This window comes from Pithys albifrons, chromosome 9, assembly GCF_047495875.1.
Source record: "Pithys albifrons albifrons isolate INPA30051 chromosome 9, PitAlb_v1, whole genome shotgun sequence".
Taxonomy (NCBI): domain Eukaryota; kingdom Metazoa; phylum Chordata; class Aves; order Passeriformes; family Thamnophilidae; genus Pithys; species Pithys albifrons.
This window is the reverse complement of record NC_092466.1, coordinates 9,320,342-9,345,076: the sequence shown is the minus strand read 5'-3', so window position 1 is coordinate 9,345,076 and position 24,735 is coordinate 9,320,342. Positions and strand designations below refer to the sequence as shown.

The following is a 24,735-nucleotide window of genomic DNA, read 5'->3' as shown; positions in this document are numbered from 1 at the left end:
TATCCAGTGAGTCACTTTGCCAGCCCAGTTTGATAGAAAGACATCTGGCAAACTCTTGTTCATAGTGGAGAAATCAAAACCCTCTTTTGTTACCTCACTGATGAGTTCAGAAGCTTTCTTCTTTCCTTCAATCTCTAGGGCCCCTGGAGTAATACATCCAACTCCTCGCATAAAGTTCATGTCAGAGCGGTATAAATTCTAAGGAAAACCAAGCAGAAGTAATTACAAGTTTTCATCTGAGATGCCCTATATTTATTCACAAAAAACCCACAATAACCACATTCAAATAAATCCATTAAAATTTGTATCTGCCACAGAGGATTCATATACATTACCCTATGATCTTGTGTTTGTATGTATCTGTGTACAGCCCTGACAGATCTACAGCACAGATGCAAGATTTTGAGGACTACTGAGTCTCAGGAACACCAAATGATAATTCAACTCCTAATTTCCATTTGTAACCTTGAACAAACCTTTCTAGGTACATGAATTTTCTTTATATATGTAAATCACAGCTAGATATTATTTATTTATACATATATACATGAAATAAGACCATTTTATAAAAATGTAGAAAAATATATTTAAATAAAAGCTATTAACTTTTAATTAAGAGAAACAATAATCTTGATTTTTAAAGGTTCTGAATGATCATAATATAAATAAGGAGCACTAGGAAAAAATAGCACTAAGCCACTGTACAAATTTTGTTAAAATATTTTCCAGACCACCAGACCTAGTAATGATTCACTGTAAATATTAATTTTTCTGAAGTTACCTATAGGTTTCTGATACATTACAACAATATTATTTCACTTGATAACAAGAAGGCTGAGGAGAACAATCATTTTATTTTCTGCTTCAAAAGATGTATAAAGACCAAATAACTAGTAAAGCACAGGTTTACCTACTTGAGGGATATGTGGAAGATGCTACTGCTTTCTGAGGGCAGAACTAGCTTTAGTTAATGAGGTGTTTTGGTTCAGTCAATGACTTATAATGGAAATGGACTACACCTTTATTTTATTTAGCTTCCTGGGGAAATAGAACTAGTTCCTCTTCCATCCAGGTCTGTCCAGTGCTAATCTCTTCACTCAAAGGCACCATAGTGTTGTGTATGGGAAATACCCTTTGTGAATCAGAAGAGAGGACTGAGCTAGAGCACGGTCCTTACCTCTTGTCAGCTATTAGCACCACCTGGTAAGGGAATAAATTCTGCAACTCTAAGATGTGTTGCTGCCAATTAGCACTTCACCCCTAACTCAAAGGCATGGATGGAAACTTCCTCAGAATCTCTGATTACATGTGTTTTCACCCAAGTCAGGGCAGCACAACTGGCAGCTGATGTTTACAGTGGTTTGAACGCAGTCTGCCACCTTGAAGTCTGTTGGCTGAAAGTGTTAAACTAAAATACAGTAGCATTTTGCAGCCAGAGAAGTTTTTAGGATACATCCCCTCCTGGGGTCTCCAGAGACAATGTGATCTATGAAAAGCCCTTTGCCATTGGCTGTGCCTACAAATTCTTAAGGCATTATCCAGCTAATTTTACTCAAGACTCTCTAGTGAGTTAAGCTCATACTTCTTAGAATTCCAATGAATATGTCTTAGGCCAGAGTTTCTAAGTCTCTTAGAAACAGATTTCTAACAATAGGCATCTTTCTTGTGAAAGTACACATGAATTTCACCCAGGTGAAAACCAAGTCATAGAATACCAGTTGGTAAACAGTTTGCATTGCTAACAAGATCTTAAAAAGAGTATTTCACCAACAGTGCAATCATCCTTACTTGCAAATACTGCTCTACCTAATCATCAAAGACTACTGTATTTTATCTCTCAGTATAGTGTGATCACACACATTGCACAACTGCCCAATAAGATAAATGTCTCATTCCTACATGAAATCAAGGGGGAATGGCCATTGTTTATCTCTCAGCTGCTGCTCAAACACATGTTGTCAGCTGTCATGATTTGGAACAGAACTCTCTTGCATCAGAACCAATAGGGAAATATCACTGGGATATTTTGAAATTACCTCACTCTGTAGTTTGTAGGCATTCTTGGCACACCTCAACCTCACATCATCAGTCAAAGAAGTGTACTGGTGTAGCAGCTGCCTGTATTCTTGCTCACTGATCAAGGACTGGGCTTTCTTGGCATGTACCAAGTTTATCATATCCAGTGGCAGGTGGAAGTGAGACTTTGCATTTTCAAAACCTTGCTTGTATTTCACCTATTAAATTTAAAAAAGATTATGTAGATAACACAGCAGGGTAATTAGAATTCAGGTTTTGATCGGAAGAGACATTCCCTGTATTTCTAACATTTTACCGTATAAATATTATTCTTTTTAAAAGTTAGTTCTCTAACTTGTTTAACTATATTGTAAAAATCAATGATTATTATTAGAATATATATGGAAGCCTAGTTTTCATCAAAAAGTAGTCATCTACATTACAATCAATTAAGCTGAGATATCTTTTTTTTTAAACTGAATACGTTGAATCTATAGAATTAACTAAACTCTTAATTGAAATCTTAATTCACTTAATTTCTAGAAAGCACAACAAAAAGAGGAAGTTACTGCCTGAGGATAACATTCAAACAGCCTTATTTATATTAGAAGTAGTACAAATCCTCACTCAAAGTATTTGTTGATTTGGCCAGTTTCATTTCAAAGTTTTAAATGTAATTTTTAGTGGTGAGTTGTTGAATTTTTTTCACTTCTTGTCTCTGTCCAGGAAAAGAAAGGCATAGAATTCTTCAAAGAACTTCTTTCACGTGGCATTTCCCTATCAGATTATGCAAATTTGAGATGTTCAGGCTGTTCATTGGCATAATGAACATACAGAGTTATTGATGATCATCAATCTGACTTAGAGTAACCTGACAGATGGATGAATTCTTCAGACACTTACTGTTACCTGTGTGTCTAAGCATACCCTTGCACAAAGAAAGGCTCCCAGTACAAGACCATCATTTTAAAAACTGTGAACACAGTCCCATATATTTCACTGCTTTCTAGATCAAGACAGTGTTCAAAATGCACTGAACAGTTACAATTCTTATAGGCAATGAATAAATGTTGTGACTCTTAGTGTATCTGAAGTGGTAACCATACCCTAAACAAAAAAGTCCAATTTGAAATTCAACAAACTCCTTCATCCTTTGGTCTTTCAAAAAATAAGTAAATTGAAAATAAACACTGAAAAACTTTGTATCTTTATCAGGTTTAATTTCCTTCTGTACAAAGACCACTGCTAATTCTCAATTAGACCTGCATCTGAGTGATACTTTTACAGTGTAAAATATTCTGTGCTGGGCTACAGCAGTATGCAGCAGAGAATAGTGCAAGAACACAGTCTTCTTTTATTGCCAAATTAATGTTACTGCAAATAACATAAAAGAATGGCAAGCATATCATGATTGTATTAAAATACCTGGAAAGTGGAACAGAAAACACTAAGTTTTAAATAAGTAGGCTATTCCACAGCTAGTCTACAGCTAAGTGCATCTTCCATGAGGAACTACTCACAATTAGGATACCAATTCAAAAATGCCCCCTCTCCTTTCCCATACTTACATCACTCTGCAGAGATGTTGCATGGACTGAATGCGCAATATGAATATCGCCATCAAGGCTACATGAGCCAGCCATCTGTCCCTTCATTTTCTGAAATGCCTCCTTATACTTGTGCTGAAAAGGAAATAAGGATACAAACGTAGATAGGAGTGAAGTGTTAGTCTGATTGTTAAAACCTGAATAAAAGAGCTCTGTAGGCAATACTCAATATAATAACAAATCTGAAAGAACCTTTAGCAGATGCTTGGAAGACCTCACTTAACAGTTCCTGAACAATCCCTGTGGCTGCCCAGTCACTACAGCAGGTTAAAACTGGTCAGTAAAAGTTGCTAGTAAAAGTTTATGTTCATAAAGCTTCATTTGCTGAGCTACCAATAACATATCATTATGGCTACACCTCGAAAAGCACAACTAACAAGTGTGAGGCCAGATGTCTCCCAAATGTAGAGTTGGCTGGACATGCTGCTTCCATCAAGAGTCACTCAGCAGAGCACATGCAGTCTGGAGTGACTGACAGACCCTACTGGACAATATCAGGAATAAGTTTACGTACATCACTTATGATTTCACCCGAAGCCTTTGCTGCCCGGAAGGGGATGGCATCTAATTTCAGTTGATAGCCACCATCTTTCATCTTTCCCCAGGACTCCTTGTAACGAATCTAGGAAATATGGAACAGGAATAAAGCAGAATTGCTGTTCAGAGGATTGACACTGCAGCATGATTGAGATCCTAGAAATGTTACCACATTAGTTTAATTCTATTCTAACACAAATGGCTAAAGTAAATTAAACTATCAATGCACAAGAGGAATTATCACAAGACAAATGTCGATTATAAAAATGTATTTGTTTGTTTATACTTAATCTAACATGAGAAGTTTGATAAGAAGTTTGATAAGATGTTTGATTTCCCATATTACGTCAGAAATATTTAGACCATAGAATGACCAAATACTGGGGTAAGGAAAGAAATTTAGTATGATTTCCTGTGTAGGACAAACAGGAAAGCAACATCAATATTTCCACTTTCCTTTAAAATATCAAAGGTCAGATTTATACCTCACTAATATTCATAGCATTTAATTTGGCCTGAAGGATTTCAGGAAGATCTGTTGTTGGTGTATACTGATGCTTTATACTCTCTCCATGCTCCTTGTACAGCCTCTGCAAAGAGATGAATTTCAGTAGTAAGTACTCACTGCACATTCAATACTTTACCTAAAACGTTAACAAATAGGTTTACAAAAATCAAACACTACAGAAAAGTGACAGCAGCATTAATAAATAGAGGCCATTGTATCAGTCAAAACAGATTCAAAAATCTTTGGGAGTCTGATACATCTTTCAGTTAGAGAGGAACTCCTTCTGGTTTTAAGTGTGTTAATTAAGGTCTATGAAAATTCAGATATTTGAATCATAATATCATAAGACTTCCAACATATGTGAGTAGGAAGAAAAGATGTGCAGCCATGAATGGCCCACCAACACTTTGAAATTCCACAGAATTCTTGGGAGTTGAAGTTCTCCAAACACATCTCTCCAAAGGTGTTCATTTTTAGCAGATAAATGTGATGGTAATTATCCGAGCAATTACTCCAAATTTATTTCCAGAGCTAGATGCAAGGGGGTGTTCAATAGTCAATGGCATGAGATTTTAAAAATGTCAGAAGGTGACTGATACCGTAATAAAAAAGGTGTGTGTCTCAGGCTTCTAAGGCTACTTATATCAACCCTTGGAGGAAGAATAGGGCTGGCCCAGGACAAGCTGACTTTCAGATGTCTGCATGCAGGTAAGAGAAGTTCTGTGCAATTAACTGGAACTTCCCCTGCAATGGTTGGCTATGCAGAGTTCTCCTCTTTCATATTAATTTTTTGCTAGCCTAGTTTCTTCTTACACTGACACTGTAACTTCCAGCTGAGTACAGACAGACACTGGTTTTTGGCCTTAGATATGACCTGTGTCTTGACCACCTGACTTGCCTTTTCCAGGCTATTATTTTTGTAGGAGAGTTCAAGACCCTCTAGATTAGAATGAACCCCTTCACATCACCCCGCTGCTGGGCCTACTTGCACTGCAGCTCCTTTAGAGCAAAACTAATGAGAACTCCACATGTGAAGAAGTAGAGCACCAGACTGATTTTGAGTGAGGCTCAGTGGAACAAAATGACTTATATTTATCCTGACTGAGATGTAAGCCTTTTGGATCTTATTAATTAAACCAAAGGCACAGACACTAAAAGTATTACAATAGCATATGTTTTACACAAAGTCTTTCATCTTCTCCTTCATTTTAAAAATATCTATTTTCACAATAAAACATCCTCTCATGTTTGAAACTTGTCTTTTTTGAGTGACTTTTGCTTATTATTCACTTCTGTATTATCCCAGTTAAGTCTACAATATTTTTAAATCGCTCTTCTATTAAAAATAAACATGTTTAAACACCAAACAGCTTCAATTCTTTCCTTTAAGGTTTCCTATCCTGGATTTCTCTCTCAGCAGGATGACAGCTTGAAATAATTTATTTTTTCTTCCTTGTCATGCTGCCTTACATTTTGTTTCCGAAGAATATGCAGAAAGTGAAATTTGAAAGATCTGTTTGAAAAGCGGAAAGAACCCCAAATGTGTTCTTCCTCAATGAATCTCAAAAGGCCTAAAGTCTCTATAGGTCAAAGGTCAGTCTTCCTCCTAAACTTTGCTTCTGAAAAAAAAATTGGGCAGAAAGTTCTTTGCCTTTGAAAATCCCATTCACTTCAGTGGGATGAATTCCCATTCCAAGTTAGAAACATGCTCTTTGTGGGATGCACCACACCAGAACACAGAAGTTTTATGGTTCCCAAGGATAATCTCAGAGAAAGAAAGAGAGAGAAAGCCAGTGCTTCAATCAGGTCGTTCAAAGAGGATACCACTCTTATAATCATAATGTATATACATTATAACTTACATCCACAGCCTGGTTATAACTAATTCTAGCCTGGATCATCTCAGGAGTGTCTTTAATACTGGTAAACTTCAAAGCATATGGATGCTGACGGTACTTCTTCTGTTGAGCAGAAAAAGATCAAAGCTGTGAATTTTGTGCTGCTCTTTCATGCTATTTGAAAGAGAAAAATCATAGGTTGCTGGAGATTAGAGTGAATTTGTGAACATAATTATTATTCCTCTTTCCTCATCCTTATGTCCTAGGTACTTTCAGATTAATATTTGTTTCAACCTAACAATAACCTTTTGCCAATTAATATTAAAATATTTCTGTCTAAATATAAGGAAAACATTTCAAAATCAGATTCTACTTACCTAAATACTTCAGAACCCAGGATTTTAAAATCTTTTTTAGATTACTTCAAATATAGTATCACTGATTATATTTTTCATTTATAACTTCTTGAAGCAAGAATTTATATACAATTGTAGTGTGTTAATAATGGCAACTACTTAATTTATTGTTTGGGGGTTTAGATTTCCTCCTAAGACCTACAGAAAATCCATGCAGCCATTGTCACTGTACCTAACTGTTATGGCATTTCTTCCAGATAATTATATTAATTCTGCTTGCTGTAAAGGACACATAGTAGCTTCTGAGAGCTCTTTTTATATAACCATAAATAAATGAAGGCTGTTCCATGACAGAATGACACCTTTTTCACATGTCCAGGTCACTAAAAACTTTCCTTCCTGCAGGAGTTGTCTTAACACATCAATACTCTGATCACTTCTCCAAATAGCACATACTAAATTTTCCAAATGCCTGTGATGAACTCATGGCATATCATTTTTCTTTAAACTGACCTGTGATCCACAGAATTTTGAGACAGTATTTTGACCCTCTGGGGATTCATAATACCAATGGAAAAAAACATAAACAATTTTAAGGTATTATAAGCTTATAAGAATGTTTTGGTTTCAGAAAGAAATCCCTTAAAAAAGAGCAATCTTCCTAAGTATAACTGTGGGCAAAAGTGGTTTACACTTTGTCTTGATCAGATTTAGAGACAAAACAGAGTTGATCAGAACATGTCTCTATAAAATTCCTAGAAATTATATTCTGGTAATTGCTTTTTAGGCAGTTTTAGAAGTGTGTATCCAAGAAAGGACACAGCTCATAGCAACCTAACATTATTTAGTACTCATGAAAAGGTTGAGATAAGCAACCTAGCAGGTCAAATTTCTACTCAGCAGTTTTCACTACTAGAACATCAAAATGGAATGCCTATACAGAATCATTGTTACTATTTCAGCCAGCATTACAGTACTAGCTTTTATGAAGCTGCCTTGCTTCATACTAGTTGAGTATTTCATTTACTGTGTCTGAAAGAAATCAGCCTTCTTCACTATAGATGATTACATGGGAAAAAAAGTAGTCTTAGCAATTAGTTAGCTGTGAATGGATGATTCCATTTTTCTGAGACACTGGTCCCATGGTTATGCTGTTCTTCTCGCTGAGTGAATGGACAGGTGATTCCTGCATCAAGGCTATCTAAAAATCACAGGTTTCAGTCTCCTATGGCAACAGATTTGGCCAGTAGGGCTCCCTTTGAAATAACAGAACAGAATACTATGAACCTTTCAACCATTCCCACCAGAACTTCATTTGAAGGCCTCATGGGATGGACACAAAGGATTCTAGACTTTGCCTTCCCCTGTAAGTGGTAATGGTTATAGGGAGAAATAAGGGTGAAAACTACTTGGGCTGATAGATAGCTACAGACAGGATATCTAATGAATTTCAATAGCTAACATGAATATATGTGGAAAAGGAGCAAGAAGGATCATGTATCTGTTATAAAAAAAAGGGTCTGGGTCCAATGACTCTATCTTTTCATCATCTCTTCTGTTTTGCTTCATTAAAAAGGTAGGCTAGTGGGTAGCAATTGAGCACTGTTTGATTGCCATTATTATTCATAATATCATTTGTCACCTACTTTGTTTTTGCAAAGGCTATATGGACTCCTACTGGTATGTGTTTGGTATCTGGTTTCCCTCTAATTACCAGTCCTATCCCTGGTTTTGAGGGCTTTCATGTGGTATGCCTTTTTCTTTCCCCTTTGAGTGGAAATTATTTTAATTTTATACAGACATTTTGCAGGCATTATGCAGCAAATTCTGTTACATGCTGTCATGAAATCTCACCTCACTAATGAGTTCTCCTGCCTTCTTAGCCTGCTCCACATTTAATGACCCAGTGGCTATCCATCCAGCTCCTTTCATCCAGTTCAAATCCGCTCTGTATCGGTTCTGACAAAGAAAAAAAGAAATCCTATTGTTGGTGCTCATACACTTAAAATGCCGTTAAAAGATTCAGACATCTCCGGAACAAAAAACTAAGTCAAATTAGTGCCTGCTTTTGTTTTATTTACTATTGCATAGTTGCAAGGAAAACAAAAAAAATACAGAATGAAACAGAAGTATCAGGACTCATCAGCACTTGCAAGGTAATTTTTAGGAGTGATCTATTGCAATTTTTACTCTAACTTTGGTTTTATTGTATATATACAACTACTTAAAAGATGATTCATGATTTGCAATTATAAGGAAATGATAATTAGCATTTCCCAAATGGTACCCTTTCATGTTACAGGAGGGAAAGCATTTTGTTTTGTTTGTTTTTCCATGTGTCTTTAAGGAGGAAGAGTACAGGAGTACTTCTCACATTCCTCACAAAATCTCTCCTACCAAAAGTACTGAATTTCAAAAGATTGACTGTAAGTCACATATCTCAAAGGTGCCAGAAGCGTTTCAGCAGCCATACCCAAACAACAAGACCTGTACACATTTCTATTCCCTTCTCCTTGAAAAGTTCTGACTTAAAACTTCAGAATGGAAACTGTAACTTATAGTAACTGTTTACAGCATCAGACAGTTCAGTTACACTTGAACATGTGCTCTCCATATGGAATTGTATCACCAATTTTATCACTATAGATGTGATAAAATAAGTGCACATTGGGAAGAAAAATAAATGTACATCATATATGAATCCTACTGTGTTATTAACATTTGAAGTAGGCTTTGAAGAAGTCATGCTCATAAACAGAATTACAACTCTCCTCAAAATCATTGCACAATTTAAAGACATCTCTTGAGTAAATAAGTGGTTAATGTTTATAGTTTTAATATTAACTGTTTACTAGCTGAAAAATCAAGTGCATAAATATGTCATGTCATTAAAAACATAAATGTCTGAAGAAACTCAGCCCTAAATGGTGCTGTGAATGGGCTGAATGAAAGGGCATTGACATATATAAAGCTCTGGACTTACATCACTTTGTAAACCATAGGCCCACTTGGCCCATGCCACTTTCCCATCAGTAGGCAGGACTGTGTAGTGATGGAGAGATGTCTTGTACCCTCTATCTGTGGCCAAATTCTGAGCCTTCTTGGCATGGACAAGGTTAACCATATCCATGGAGATCTGGAACTGATTCTTTGTGTCCTCAAAGGCCTTCTTGTACTCCAGATCACTCTGCAACTTTGACATTTGCAGGGAATGAGCCATCTTTGAATCTTCCTCCACAGCTTTTACTCCAATGAGCTTACCCTTCATCTTCTCATAACCTTCCTTATATTTAACCTGTGAAGAAAAAAATTGGCTGAGAGTAAATGATCTAAGCTGCCAAACTGACAGCTCTACCAGTAGTAAAGCAATGGTCTGTCACTGTTATGACATGCTGGGTCCTCAATACAACTAACTAAGATCATTTGCAAAGAAGAACTGAAATGCCTTAGAAATTAGTGTTTATAAAGAATAAACCCTTTCTCAACAATAATATGTTCACAAAAAGCTGTAATAAATCTTTTCTTTTGGTTCTTTCTAGGAAAAAAAACATTCTTCAAGCACTGAGGTCAGAAGGCTCTTGCAGGAATTTTCTGGCCAGGCATAGATGTATTAAGTTATAATGTTTCACGGGAGATTTCCATTCCATTTTGAGTTCTAAAATTCACCCTCAGGTGAAAATGAGAATAGGAAAACACAGTCAGCATGTGAGGAAAAACTCTGAATTGCTCAGAGCAAGCCTTCTGACTAATTACAGAATGCCAATCACCCAGACAACTCCTCCATTGCTCCTTAGCATGAATCAAGTGAGGGTGGCTCAGGGCACTGAGACATATGTGACACATCCCCAACAGTAGCAGCAACATGGACTGTCAGCTGTCCTATGAATAAAGAAGGCTGATGGACTCCAGACTCACATCACTTGCCAGATCCCTCTTTGCCTTCGCTGTCAAGAATGACAAAGCATCCAGACGAAGCACAAATCCTTTTTCCTTCTGCTTCTCCCAGCTAGTCTTGTAGAGTTTCTAAAACGATGACAATAACACAGGCCCTTTATTACTATCAATATTTTCTATTTGTTCTAGATTCACAGTGAAAGCTCTCAATTAACATGAGTTCCTGGTACACTCCATGCCATCAACCATATGACTATTGATCAGATCCTGGTGCCTCCACTTACTTACCATAACTGTGGATACTGTGGTTACTGCAACCCCATTATCTCACTGGTTCCAGTGAGACTGTCAAAGTGCCACTCATCTGGAAGCATGTGAAAAATGTACAGCTTCAAAGTCTAAAAGTGGCAAGTCTTCAGAACAGCAGATGTGACTGGTATTTATTAAGAGTAAGTAATTAAATTTAGCCATATCGTTCTTACATCTAAAAGATGTGGACCTTCTCAGAGAGAGAACCTAAGTTTTACCTACAGAACAAATACTTCCAACAGCAGCTGTAACTATTCACAGGAGTGAAGGAATTCAAATCTCTCTCTTACACAGTACCTCACTGATATTGGCAGCATTTGCTTTGGCCAGCATGAAGACAGGGTCATCTTTGCTGATGGTGTACTGATGAAGAAACTGCTCTTTTCCTGACCTGTAGGCAACCTGTCCACAGAAAGCAAAGCATGGTCAACAAGCAGTAGTCCACGTTTAATATTAGAGGAATACTGATTAAAACACCCCAAATATTCAAGGATTTTTTAGGGTTTGTTTGACAAGCTATTCTTTAACATCTTGAATTGTTTTTTTTCTCATCAAATATTAATTTAAAAGTTGACCTAAAGAGTCAGGTTGGCCGAACTACTCATGGTTAAATTTCAGGGAAGCTGTGAAACAACATACATAACTTAGCTGGCTATAAAGCTAACAGTAATTTATACTCTGGACAAAATGCATGCAAGAACATATTTCATCCAATGTTAAACTGCAGCTACCTTTTAGGTAAAATGGAAGTATTTAGTAGGACACAGAAACAAAGAATTTTAGGCATGAAAGGAAGAACATTAAGCAATTGAAACTGCAGAAAACATTTGTGACCTAAATGTTATTGATAACATAATACTCCAGTGAGGACTAACCTTCCAAGTTTGAATAAAAATATCAAGGACCTTTTATGATCCAAGCAGCAATCATCTCCATTTTATATCCCAGGGCTATGACAACAGAGAAATGAACTGCTCTGTTTTAGCCCATAAAGCTGTTGAAAAACTATGAAAACATGTCCCATTTCACAAAGTATTACATTTATTACATCTCACAGAAAAGGAGAAAAAAACCATCCCTACTATAAGCCTCTAAATTCATGGTTCCTATTCAGACTTCAAAATTCTCACAAGAAGGCAGCATGTCCAGTACACAATAGATAAGTAACAGGAGTTGGGAGACCACTGTTCTCTTATTCAGTCTGATGTTATGTTTGACAACATTCATCCAAGGAAGTTCCAGGTTTTTATTGCCCCAGAGGAGCCAAAAAAGGAAAACAACAGCTGAAGAATGAGTTAGAGTACTCATTGGCCTGACACAGGTTTAAGTAGTCTGACAGGGCCCTCAGTGGACAGAAACACAGAACCTGGGATGGATGTACATGAGTCCCTGTGCTAATGTCTACTGTCAGCTGGGAATACTGTGTTTTCCCTCCATCTCCCTTCCTCCCTTTTACTAGTCCATGGAGAATCAATTTTTGTGCAGATGACATTAGTGACTCAGGAATACTCAGGTATCCTGTTAAGAATGCATTTCAGACATACTTGAATTCAGTATGTACCCACAAGACTGTAGAGGCATTCCCTCCTTCTCTGGCTTTTAACTGCACCTATGAGAAGCCTTTGTTTCCATTCCCACTGGTGGGTTTTTTTGTTGTTGTTACTGTAGTTCAAAGAATTCAATGAGAGAATTAAACAAACACACAAATAAAACCCCTTAGAAACAAATCTGAAGAAATTTTATGTATTGAAATGTTTCATGACTTGGTTCTATTCCACCACCACCCCAGTGTACCTATGACATGAATGGCCACATTATGAGTAAGCTACTTGCAAAGAGACAAATTCAATCAAGGACTCACATCACTTTGAAGTTCCTGGCTTTTTTTGGCATGCTTGATCTGAGAACTGTCAGCCACACTGGTGAACTTCAGAGCATCAGCCTTCTGCCTGTACTTTTTCTGTAGCAAATTAAAGCAAGTTACACAAAATTTTCTACAGTACTTGCCCTTCCCCCAAAATGTAGCACTTTTAAAAAGTACATGAGTGATAGAGCCAGAAGTGTCCTGTAAATTCCCAAGACAATTGCAGCACAGGTGTCAACAAAATAAGTTGCCAAATATTACCCAGTGCTGATATTTTGATGTGAGGAGGGTGGTGCAAGAGTATGCCAAATGCATTGCTGCTGATACTGCAACCACAGATACTCTTTGGTGCCAGATGTGCTATCTACATACCGTACAAGACCTACATTGCACACCAAACAATGAATGGGGTTCATAAACTGTCTGTGACTTAGGCCAAGAGAGCTCATAAGCCACACAGTCAGTATTGAAATCTCATTTTCTTACTTGAAACTTCTCAAGCATATGCATGTGTGGTTCAAATCACTGAACATATGTTACTGAGGTGGGTTTTTTTTAATTATTAAGGTAACACTTAAATTAGAGCGAGACATTTCAGTGACCTGAAAGTAACTTGTATTCAAAACCTTCCCCATCATCTCATGGTTCTTTTCAAAGCAGAGCTCAGCATAGCTTTTCTGGGACCAACTGCTTTGAGAGGCCTCCACAAGGCTCAAGTCTCGGATATGGGAGAAAACATTCTCCTTTATTCATCCTCTGGTACCAGCACTTATATAAAATATATTTACATTGAAAAATGTGCATAGGGATTAACAGTTTTAGTTTGGTAAATAAGACTGATCTTCCTTTTATTCCATTTTAATTTATTTCTGAAACATAAAAAAGTGAACAGAAAACTTCACTGACTTTGTCAGGCTTTAGATCAGACTTGTTTGGAATTGACGTCTTTGCCTCAGCCTTTTACATCACTCATTTGAGAGTGAGATAAGCGCATCTTTCTATCTTTGCGATAGAACAAGGCAATACAGCACTTTATTTCAAGATCACAGTATGATAGGGGAGACCAAGAAAAAATTTCTTGTATACTTTAGCCAAATTCTTACTCTAACCATGATGTGGGGCATTTCACCCAGAAAGAGTTTAAATGCTTTTTTTTTCATTATCTGGCATTTCAGGAGAGAAATTCTTCTGTTTGAACTGATGGGTGAACAGATCAGTTTACACTGTGTGTCTGCTAGGGGAACACAAAATAGAAGTTAAAAAAGCATGCAGCACTTCAAAGAGGTGCTCATCGCTTTATTTTAAGAACCTGGAAGGGAGGGAGGCAGATTAAAACCAGCATGTTTTGTCACATCACATGGAACACAACGTAGTGACATTCTGCAAAGAAATGACAAAATGCCAGGCTTTGTATGGCAATAGACATCTCTCAAATAATATCCACCAGTCTCCAGTTTAAGTGACTGTCAGCCTTATCTTGGCCTTACATAGCATTGGAATGAAAAGGCAGATCATTATGGATTAAATATTTGTGGAAGTGATTATTACTACTGCACACCCCAGCAGCAGATGTCAGTCTGTCCCTAGCAAGGCACCAGATCTGAGAGTAGCTGCTCTTCTTTTGTTTCTAAGATGTATTTTTTCCCCCTTGCAGGAGTAGTGAGAGGATGTCAGAGACCCAAGGTATCAGAGAGTGTGATCTCCAGTAACTAACTGGCTTCTGTTTCTTCTTCCAGAACTAATAGGTATTTCATCCTTCTTGTCAAACTTCCCCTAATTTATTCTTCTATCTGTACTCTATTTTTCCTAGCACTAGTGAGACAATTCAACCACAGCCAAGCAGGTGAGGAAGTGTACTTCCATAAGGTTAATGGCAGTGCAAACCCATGAATTAATCAAGAGAATGTAATGAAAACCAGCAAAAGCTGAAGCTGGTTTTCACAGTCTTTACTTGCTAAAGAGTAAGGAAATTTTCAATCATGGCTAACAAACATCCAATATTTCCAAACTGCTCCTTAAAACCTCTGTGCACTTTGTGTAGCAGGTCCCATAGGAAATTCAATGCTGTTCTGCAAAATGGGCATGTGAATGAAAAGAGGTGGAAGCACAACTATGGGGACTTCTACCTCACCAACTTGATACAATAATCATGTAATGAAAAAACATAATCTTGATCTCTAACCCAGGATCTCCTAAACTATAGAATAACTAAATTATGTCCATCAGTTTTTTCAATTTCTCAGACATTCCTTACTAGGAATTCCTTACCTATTCCACATAATGTAGTGGAATAAGTGTGCATAAATCTTTGAACAAACAACAGAAAGAAGCCTGAGCACTGTGCTTACCTCACTGACCAAATCTCCTGCCTTTTTGGCTTGTTGTATATTAAGACTTCCTTCTGTGATACACCCAGCTCCTTTCATCCATGTCAGATCAGCCCTATATTGAAGCTGTAGAGGAAAATTACATTTATTGGCGCAGGCACCACAGGTCTAATGCTTGCATTATATATAACATGTGCACATTTTCCAGTTTCAAAGACATTGCAAAGACATTTTTAAAAGTCATAGCACAACCAGACAGCATCGATATGAAATTATGAGAATTAACATCAAATGGAAAAAGTCTATAAGATCCTTTACTGCTTGTAACATTTAAGCTGAGTTTACAGCATCTTACATCACTCTGGAGATCATAGGCCTTCTTTGCCCATTTGGTCTTCATATCTTCTGGAACCACTGTGTACTCATGGAGTCTTTTTCTATAATCTAAGTCACTAGCAAGTGCCTGAGCCTTCTTAGCATGTCTCAGGTTTATCATATCCATAGGCAGATGGAAATGGGCCTTACTCTCCTCAAAACCTTTTTTGTAGGCAATCTAGAAATAGAAGGAATGAAAATATGTTGTCTGTATCAGTATATTGCAGAGATATCTTAAATCATCACTCTTGTCTGGGTCCTTATGCAGATTAGGCAAAAACCCCCAGACATATGTAGAAATCAGGTCCTGTAAGGGACCAGTCAGATACCAGAATGAATTTTGCAGACTCTAGAGACATTTTCTCTATTATATTACATCCTGCTTTTAAAAATATTTGTTTCTTATTGAAATTTCTATATGGAGATGTTAATATTGAGGTTTTAGTATGGTTTTTTATATTGAAGTTTTAATGGGATGTTATTTTCTTGCCCCAAAATAAGGACATCATAACTCAAAATTTCCTAGGAGAACAAATATGCTGTGCAGTCATTGCAGATTAACAGAGAGAGGAAGGAAAACAATTTTCTTAAACACTTCCAAGAATTTCTTACAGTAAAAGCAGTAATAGTGGTAGATCACATATTGTTGCTGCAAGATTCATAAATATGACAAAGACCTTTTGAGTAAGAGAAATAGTTTACCTCACTACTCATCTTGGCCACCTGCAGAGAGTGTAAAAGTCTTGAATCTTTGGTTCCAATTGCTTTCCCTTTTGTTTTTTCATATTCTTCTTTATATTTAATCTGTGAAAAAAGTAGTTTAAGTCAAAGAACATTTCCAATTACCCAAGAGATAAGCAATATGTTTTTCAGTGGTGATTCGGATGGTAAAAATTTAGAAGGGTTTAGTCATTTCAAATTTCCCAGATTTTCTCAGAAATTCCAGACAGCAAGATTCGTCTCATTTATGAGGCCTTTAACCTCATTCTTTAAGGCTCAGTCCTCTGAGGTGGATATGCTTAAAAACTTTAAATCTTCTAATTAACTAAATTATCTGGTTCTTAAAAGAGATATAATAAATAAATCCAAGCAAGGAATTCAAGATTTTATTTTCTTAATGAAGTGTGATTTCAGAATCCCCATCACAGCTGAACACCTTCCAGATGCAGAAAAAGTTTCTCCCTTTTCTGACTCTCCACAGGGTAAGAATCATGATTTAAGTTGTTTAGAAAGGTTTTGCTTGGAAATTTTTTTTATGCATGTGTTTATGCTAAAGAAGCAGACTAAAGAAATATGTATTCCCTTTGTAGTGGATCCTACACTATTTTTGAGACTATAAACAATTCAAAACACTGAATTTTACTATGGGGTTATTGTGCAAATTTTGCTTCATTCTATAACCATGTGATTTAAAGAAAATAATTTTCAGAGTGTGAAATTTCATAGCAGAATCTGAGAAATGTTCCAACTGTTTATTAGCCATGGAGAAAAATGGACAGCCAAATGCAGGACTTAAAAATTTAGACAAAGCAAGCTAAGCTTTATTTCTCTGTGCTATAGAGACTTCTATAAAGAATAATTCCTAGGTAACTAAATATAACATACATCACTGGCAAGATCCCTTGAAGCTTTGGCAGCAAGTAGAGGCAGAGAATCAAGTTTCATTTCAAAGCCCCGGCCCTTACTCTTCTCCCAGCCTTCTTTGTACTTAATCTGAGAAAGGAAAGACAGGAACATGTCACTAACACATAAACACACAAGATCTTGAAACAAACAGGGAAATGACTAAGAGCAAAACAGAAGTATAAATATGCTCAGTCCACAAACTGGAATCTTCTTAAGTCACAGTTCATTATCATTTTGAGCTAAATAATTGTCCAGGATTGAGTCAAGAATTTTATTCTTGGAGTTTACAGGCACTTTAAATCCCATAACATGCACCAATAGTTCTCATTTTCAAACAGACATTAGAGAGGGAAGGTTTTCCAAAGGTGTCTCTGGTTATGACTCCTTGTGCAAGTAGTGTAGATCTGTAGGAGCTGATCCATACTGCTAAGAATCAGACATCACACTACTCATTTCAGGATTTATTTTCCCACCCCCCAAACTAGAACTGGTCAGGTCCCATGCATTGAATGTCTATTTGCAGCTGCAGTTTTTCATGTGAGCTGCTGGAGAACTCACAGTTTGGCTGCATGCAGAAGGAGCCCAGCTCATGTGCTCTGAGACCACCCCACAAAATGAAGCACAGCTCAGTGAAGAAGCCCTTATGACCAGGAGATTTTCTTCAAAAGCACATTCATGAGCCACACAAATCACAAATGCAGATGAAATGCATGAGAATCACATGCTTAACTTCCAAAAGTTAATGGAAGTTAAAGGAATAGTTTTTTAAGCTCTTTTTCAAGATTCTATTAAATTTCCATTTCCATTTCCACTTGACATTCCATTAGAGCAGGATCAAGCATGCCTTCATGCATAGTATGCATGCACCTAATAAAGTCTCCAGGAAGCCCCTGTTTCTGGAGTTGGCTTTTTGAATGTTTCTATATTACCAGTATTTAAGAATGAGCATGTATGCCAACAATTCTAGCCACAAAGGGTGATGCTCCACAACACTCTACCCCTGCAGCTCAAATAAAACTCAGGGGGTGAACACAAGATATGAAAAACTTGCAGTAATGACAACTCACATGAAAAATTATGAAACTGGTTAAAAACTAACAGTAACACCAGTAATGTCTGGAGGGTTGTGAATCACTATTCACTATCATGAGTTATGAATGGCAGCAACAGTGGATTTCTCCACGTTTTCTGAAGTTATTGTTTCTTTCCATTGACTTCAGTGGCCTTTGAGTTATTATAACTGTGCAAGTGTTGATTCTTCATACAAATATCACCTCAGAAGCAGTTACTTTTGTAGAGTGAACACTGATTTACTAAAGAAATTCAAACCAACTGGAAATACCTTGGGAAAAAAAAAGTCTAGAGGTTTCACTGTGCCTGAGACTGGATCCCTGTCTATTCTGGGTACCATATTTCAAGTTGTTAATATAAAGATGCTTCCAGAAACAGTATCATCATCTTTTTGTTCTTCTCTGTCTATTAACAGCACCATGAATGCAAATATTTCCACATGGTTTGACTTACCTCACTGTATAACTCAGCGTTGGCCTTTGCTTTCACTAACTGAGGTACATCCTGAGGTAGAGTGTAATTTGTTTTTGTCTTCTCATACTGGGCTCGGTAGTTCAACTGCATATATTGAAAAGATCAACAAGAAACTCAGTTATTTTTAACTCACTAAAAATATGACCATTAGACTGATTGATTGTTGTTAAATTTCAGGCTATTAATGTCATATGTTATAGATACTTTCATAAGTATGGTTGATGCAAATATGAGGGCAATAAGGCAATTATAACTTTTACCCAGGTACTAGGAAGCAGAATAGTTATTTTATAAATAGAAGACCTACTGATTATCTATATGTACAAAAGATATTATTAAAACCCATGTATTAAGAAATGCACAGGGGATAAATTTTTAACAAAGCATACTAATACAAATCTTAATAATGGAGACAAGTATTAAATCTACTGGTATGCTTGCTGTGTTTTTGGAAGTGATTTCATTCAATATGTATTCTTGGTTTTGCTATAAATCTGTTGATGAACTACAAATGCTCTGAAATTAAAATTCTAATAAACAATGGTTGCTAATGATGACAGAACTTACATCACTGAGCTGCTGAGCATTTATTTTGGCTTGAGCAATTTGTGGAGTGCTGGCAACAGAGCTGTACTTCAGCTTGTCTATGCTTTGCCTGTAGTTTACCTAATTTAAGACAAAATAATAAAAAAAAAGATTTAATAAAAAAGGTAATGGTCAGACTGGGAAATAGACAAAGTTTTGTTAACTAATTGTTGGGGCAGCCCCTTGGTCCCGAGCAGGGGAGCCATGAATGACGGTCAGAAGAGCTCAGGCACAGCAGGCATCAGAAGGCTTGATCAGAAGGCTTACAAGACTTTATTCAAGACAGTTAACAGACAGTTCCTCATAGACCCTAGTAGTAGTAGAAGTAGTAGATAGTTCTAGAAGTTCCTATTAGATCTAGCTCTCACTCAGTAACATCCACACCTTTAATACCCTTTCACATTCAACATACCATGACACTATTTGTTAACCCATTCACCTCACATACACCACAGCCTCTTATTGGCCACAAGCCACCACACACACTCCAGGTAGCTCTCTTCTCTTTAAGGTAGAACTCTAATGCACTTACATTCACCCCTACAACTAGTACTCTGGACAAAACATTACTTAATCCATAATAAATTGAGCTGAGGAAAAACTTCAGGATCTCTTGGGTGACATCTGAATTAATGCTCTGAAAATTTCCTAGTCTAAGGTCACAGTTTTCATCCCACTTTGAAAATGAACTTCCTTATATCCCCTCCATGTCAAACCCACATATCCATAAAAAGATCCAGTACCAGCTGGCCTCCCAAATCATTGCTATAAAACTGATTTTCTTAACCATCACTTAGTCTATTTTTATCTTTCTCAGACAAGGAACAGTGTAACTGTCTGTTAAGAGGTCTGTCCAGTGTAAGGCTGCACAGAGCAAATGACCTCTCTTATAATTTGTCTTTACTGAGTTTTAATGTAATAATTAACCATGGTATTTCCATGTGTGGTAAAAGTTTTGTGTGGATGACAAGAAAAGAAAAATATATATTTATGGTAGAAAAAAATGTCATTTAATGTCAGCCATCAATAGGATTTTAGCCCACTAAATTCCCAACACGTTAACGTGGTAGCAACAATAATAAGCTATAAAATAAATAAATTCAAGCCCAAAATATCATAGAAAAGCTTTCTTTCAAACCTGTTGCCTACAAAGAACTCTGTGCTCTACTACAGAACACAATTATTATTCTCCGTAGACCTTAATTAATATTCACTGTAGTTAATCACCACTTTGCAAACATTCCAAATCACATTGCTTAAAACTTGTTTCTCAAGAGCACTTTTTTCCAGTAAAGTGGAGTACATTTCTAGAGACTTTGAGTTACTGAAACTATTTTAATGAGAACCTTCTTATCTCAGGTATCCTCATGTAAACTTGCTCATTCTGCCAGAATGACAAAAACAAGGAAGAAAGGCCTGAATTATCTCACGGGTCCAAAGTGATCAAGGTACTTAAAACAGTTCATTTTCTTCCTCAGAGAGAATTTTAAATCCACAGAAAGGGATCATTTCTTTTTAATTGAGACTGTGTATTTATTGCTGCTTGCAATTGCTTTGTATGTGAGAGAGCTACATTCCTAAAGAAGTTCAGAGTAATAATGCTGGTTACCAGAGAGCAGGTGAGTCCCGGGACTCTTTCCAAGTGCTAGATGATGATCATGACTAGTGCAACTGAGTCTTTGTGGCAAATTGATTTACTTGTTTCAAACCCAAATGCTGAGTGTGAATTGTAGAGTCACAGGTAGTGCTGAAATGTTTTGTACATTTTGCACATGAATTCATGCTCACTTTGAACTCTTGAAGAATAAAGCTCTCACACACTGGGTAGTCAAACACTGAACTTCACTTTTTTAAGCTCTTACAAAGACAAAGCTGAAATTACTGCTGAAAAGGCAATAGTTCATCTTACAGTTGATATATATCAAATACTTCCTCAAAAACATCAGGGTTCTCAATTCTACCTCTTCATGTTACTGTCTTTTTCTTGGAAGAGGTATTTAGGCCCAGATGAAGCTCATTTAATGTTAATGACCTTTCTAAAGCACATTGCTTCTGGTTTCTTGCAATTTCAATGGAAAGACAGGTCACGTACATCTTAGGTAGTCAGAAATGCCCTGAAGAGCTGCTGCTCTCTTCCTGTTGATTTTATAAGTAATGCCTGGGGATTGTGCTCCTGACTAAGGTACAGGTTAAGTTTCCAATGGTAAATGAGATCAATCAAGCTTTTAATGCTTGTGAGAGGTGAAAATATGTTATGCTGTACAGTATGCCATCCTCCATTTATCTGTGAACTTACATAACCACACCAGTGCATGAATTTCCTCCCAGTGTTCCATCAGTAACTCAACCCCAAGCACAGAGGGCATCCCTTTTGCATGGACTGCAGGTTTAAGGTCAGTTATGTGACTGGTTCATTCCCCTTCAAATGGGAACACACATCTTTAGGGAATTTACAGAGGATGAGAAGACTATTTCAGTCTCCCTGTCCTTTCAGTGCTTGATGCTGCCATTGAAGCTGCCCAGGATGATGAGATGTTTTGCCACACAGACCAGAGACAGGGCAGAAGTCACTCTTTTCACATCACTGTGCACTCTGTGCTGAACTGAAGCCAACGACAGGAGGTGGCAGCACTTTCTACTCCTCTGAGACCTCTTGACACCACACTTTTTTCCTTTAACTTTGTTACCAATAGCTGTTTGCTCCCATGATTAAATCATCATTTGAAACATGCAATCTATCACAATCACTCCTACAGAGAGATGATGAGCTGTGCAAGTCATAGGAAAAAAACAAAACCAAAAACCAAACATAAAATTATTTACATCTTTCAAAGGGACCAACTTTCTTGTTGTCTGGTATGAAGGAGTGAGAGTAGCTGGGTAATTGTAGTCAACACCGTCATGTTTGTAATCAGATTTATAGGCTATCTGAAACACAAGGAGAACAAAAAAAAATCATTCTTTTTTTTTTCAGCTGTCATTTGTTTGAATAATAATCAGTCAAGAGAAAAGGAGAAACAATAATATTAATATTAAATGCAGGAAACAAAGTAAGTTCAATGTCATGAGTGACAAAGAAAATGAAATTATTTGCATAGTTTAGCCACTAATTGATTCTTTTTCAGCTCCTCAATTAATCCAGTGCCAACAGTGGGAGCATTAACTTAACTTCTACCTATGACACATCTCTTTTATCTTTCTGCTTAGTTCTCAAGCTTCTTACAGATTTGTAAATAATGTACTTGAAGGAATGGTATGTAATGAAATAGCTTCTTGACTAACCCAGTAAATTAAACTGGAATCCAGAAATCTTCATTAAAGACTGTTTTTTCCAGTAAAGGTCTGACCCTGGGGGTGGTGGCAAACAACCTTCAGCATCCCACTGATGTCAAAGAAAGCTGGAGGATCTCAGTATGTTGCCAGATCACTGAAATTTCTTATTTTAACTTCTTCCACACAGTGAGCTATAAATCAGTACAAAAGGGTTTCCAGAATTTCCCCTCTTCTTAACATATTTCTTCTTCAGATCCCCAGTAAAATATGACCTAAAGTTTTCTATCAGCTTAATTCTGGAAAAAACAAAACACGAGCAGGCAACAGCAAGACAGATTAAAAGGGACTTACATTGCTTGCCAAGCTGCCAACTTTCATGGCATGCAGCATTCGCTTGTCCATGCCGACACCTACATAATGACCTTTCATTTCATTCTGGTAGGTTTCTTTGTATTTCAGCTGTATTAAAAAAACAAAACAAAACAAAACAAAAAAACAAACAAACAAAAACCCAAACACACTGAGAAAATGTCTTTAGTTTTGATGTGAGTTTCCATATTTTACAGTAGGGAGACAAATTATTACAGCTCTGGTTTACTAGTGTTACACCAATACAGAAACTCAGTAGTCCAAATCAACCTTGGTACATTAAAAAATAAAAACTAAATCCCTCTGTGAGCTTTCTGTTTTAGAAGATGTCATTTACATGTTCTTCATATCACCTGGATGCCACATAAAGAAGATACCTCTGCATTCTATTGCTCTGGAAAAAATATGCCAGAGAGACAATGGCTGTACATTAACAAATCAACAAAACTGGGTTGTTTTGGTGCATCTTTCACCAAGCCACAAGGCAGGGAATTTGACAAGAAACATTAGTCACTTCACCATCTCAACTGCATGGCAAAAAATATACTTCTCTGAGATTTCAGAGAATGGTAGGAGGGAGTATGAAACAAAATAATTTCAGGATCATGAGATACAAGTGGTAAAATTATTAACACTGATTACGTTCACACAGTAATTATGTTCCTCTCTGGCATAAACTCTGGTGAAGTACCTTCTGCCAAACTTTCCAGTCAGGAAATGGACATATGCAATGAAATAAATAATAATTATGACAGATTACAGTAACAAGTGATGGCTACTTCTCTAGATTAGCAGTCCACTGCAAGTGATCTCTATTCCATATAATAGTTCTTTTCATAATCCTGTATAAATTGAGCCCCAGTTATTCATCAGGACAGACTAGGCCATGGGTTAAAAACACTTATAATCACGTTTCCAGTGCAGATTTCTCTGAAACACACACACACACACACACACACAGATGACTTGTGATTCCAGCAGCTGCCAGGTTAAGCAAGACACACACGAGATGCTGAAAACTTACATCACTGGTGAATTTTGAGACCTTGCTCACGTTCTTGAATTGTGGAGTATCACAGTAGTTCATGCTGTAGCCTTTGTTGTTTTCAAGATCCTTCTTGTACTCCACCTGAGTGACAAAAATTTACAAGGGGAAGATATGGTAAAACCTTAATCTGCTCTAGCAAGTTACTTCACACACTCTTTATTAGTCAGACCTGCTGTTCAGAGGCTTCGATACACGGTTTTTGTCAGATGACATATGTCAAAAATTAATATGAGGAGAAATTTCATATACTGAGTTCTCATTTTATAAGCAAAAGAAGTGCAAACAATTCTATCCATTTGGCCCTCTGCAAAGTGTATGAGACAGTGACATGAGGAAAATTATTAACAAAAAACAATGATATACAAACAAATTTTAAGGTGAGTGTGGAGCAAATGAAAACAGGCAAAGCAGGAAGGATTGAATGGGGGGAAGTTTACCAGCAGAATCCTTCAGAGGAAGTTTAAATACAGAACAGGTTTGATATTTTCATCAAGTACTTTTGCTCTTAAGTAGGAATGTTGGGGATGATATTAAGCGGGTTAATAGAAATGAGACTAAATTCAGCAATGTAGAATTTAATACATATAGGGAGTAATTATAACAATTTCAGCTCTAAGAGCTCACCACCTGAAAAGCATAAAAAGATAAAACTGTTCAT

The 24,735-nt window shown here is 36.8% G+C and overlaps 1 protein-coding gene across 2 annotated transcripts in view; it reads right to left on the bottom strand.

Annotated features, from left to right (window-relative positions):
- The window catches only part of NRAP (nebulin related anchoring protein), a 50,389-nt gene that overhangs the window by 11,663 nt on the left and 13,991 nt on the right, over positions 1-24,735 (bottom strand). For both annotated transcript variants that reach the window (XM_071563598.1, XM_071563599.1), the window contains exons 12-31: positions 24,054-24,158; positions 23,012-23,119; positions 22,211-22,315; positions 19,370-19,468; positions 18,782-18,886; positions 17,237-17,344; positions 16,334-16,435; positions 15,612-15,809; positions 15,278-15,382; positions 12,927-13,025; positions 11,363-11,467; positions 10,778-10,885; positions 9,846-10,157; positions 8,717-8,821; positions 6,531-6,629; positions 4,646-4,750; positions 4,138-4,245; positions 3,585-3,698; positions 2,037-2,234; positions 94-198 (exon numbers count right to left, since the gene is read on the bottom strand). In XM_071563598.1, the coding sequence (XP_071419699.1) occupies positions 94-198; positions 2,037-2,234; positions 3,585-3,698; positions 4,138-4,245; positions 4,646-4,750; positions 6,531-6,629; positions 8,717-8,821; positions 9,846-10,157; positions 10,778-10,885; positions 11,363-11,467; positions 12,927-13,025; positions 15,278-15,382; positions 15,612-15,809; positions 16,334-16,435; positions 17,237-17,344; positions 18,782-18,886; positions 19,370-19,468; positions 22,211-22,315; positions 23,012-23,119; positions 24,054-24,158 (2,493 nt within the window). The remainder of the gene's footprint in view (positions 1-93; positions 199-2,036; positions 2,235-3,584; positions 3,699-4,137; positions 4,246-4,645; positions 4,751-6,530; positions 6,630-8,716; positions 8,822-9,845; positions 10,158-10,777; positions 10,886-11,362; positions 11,468-12,926; positions 13,026-15,277; positions 15,383-15,611; positions 15,810-16,333; positions 16,436-17,236; positions 17,345-18,781; positions 18,887-19,369; positions 19,469-22,210; positions 22,316-23,011; positions 23,120-24,053; positions 24,159-24,735) is intronic.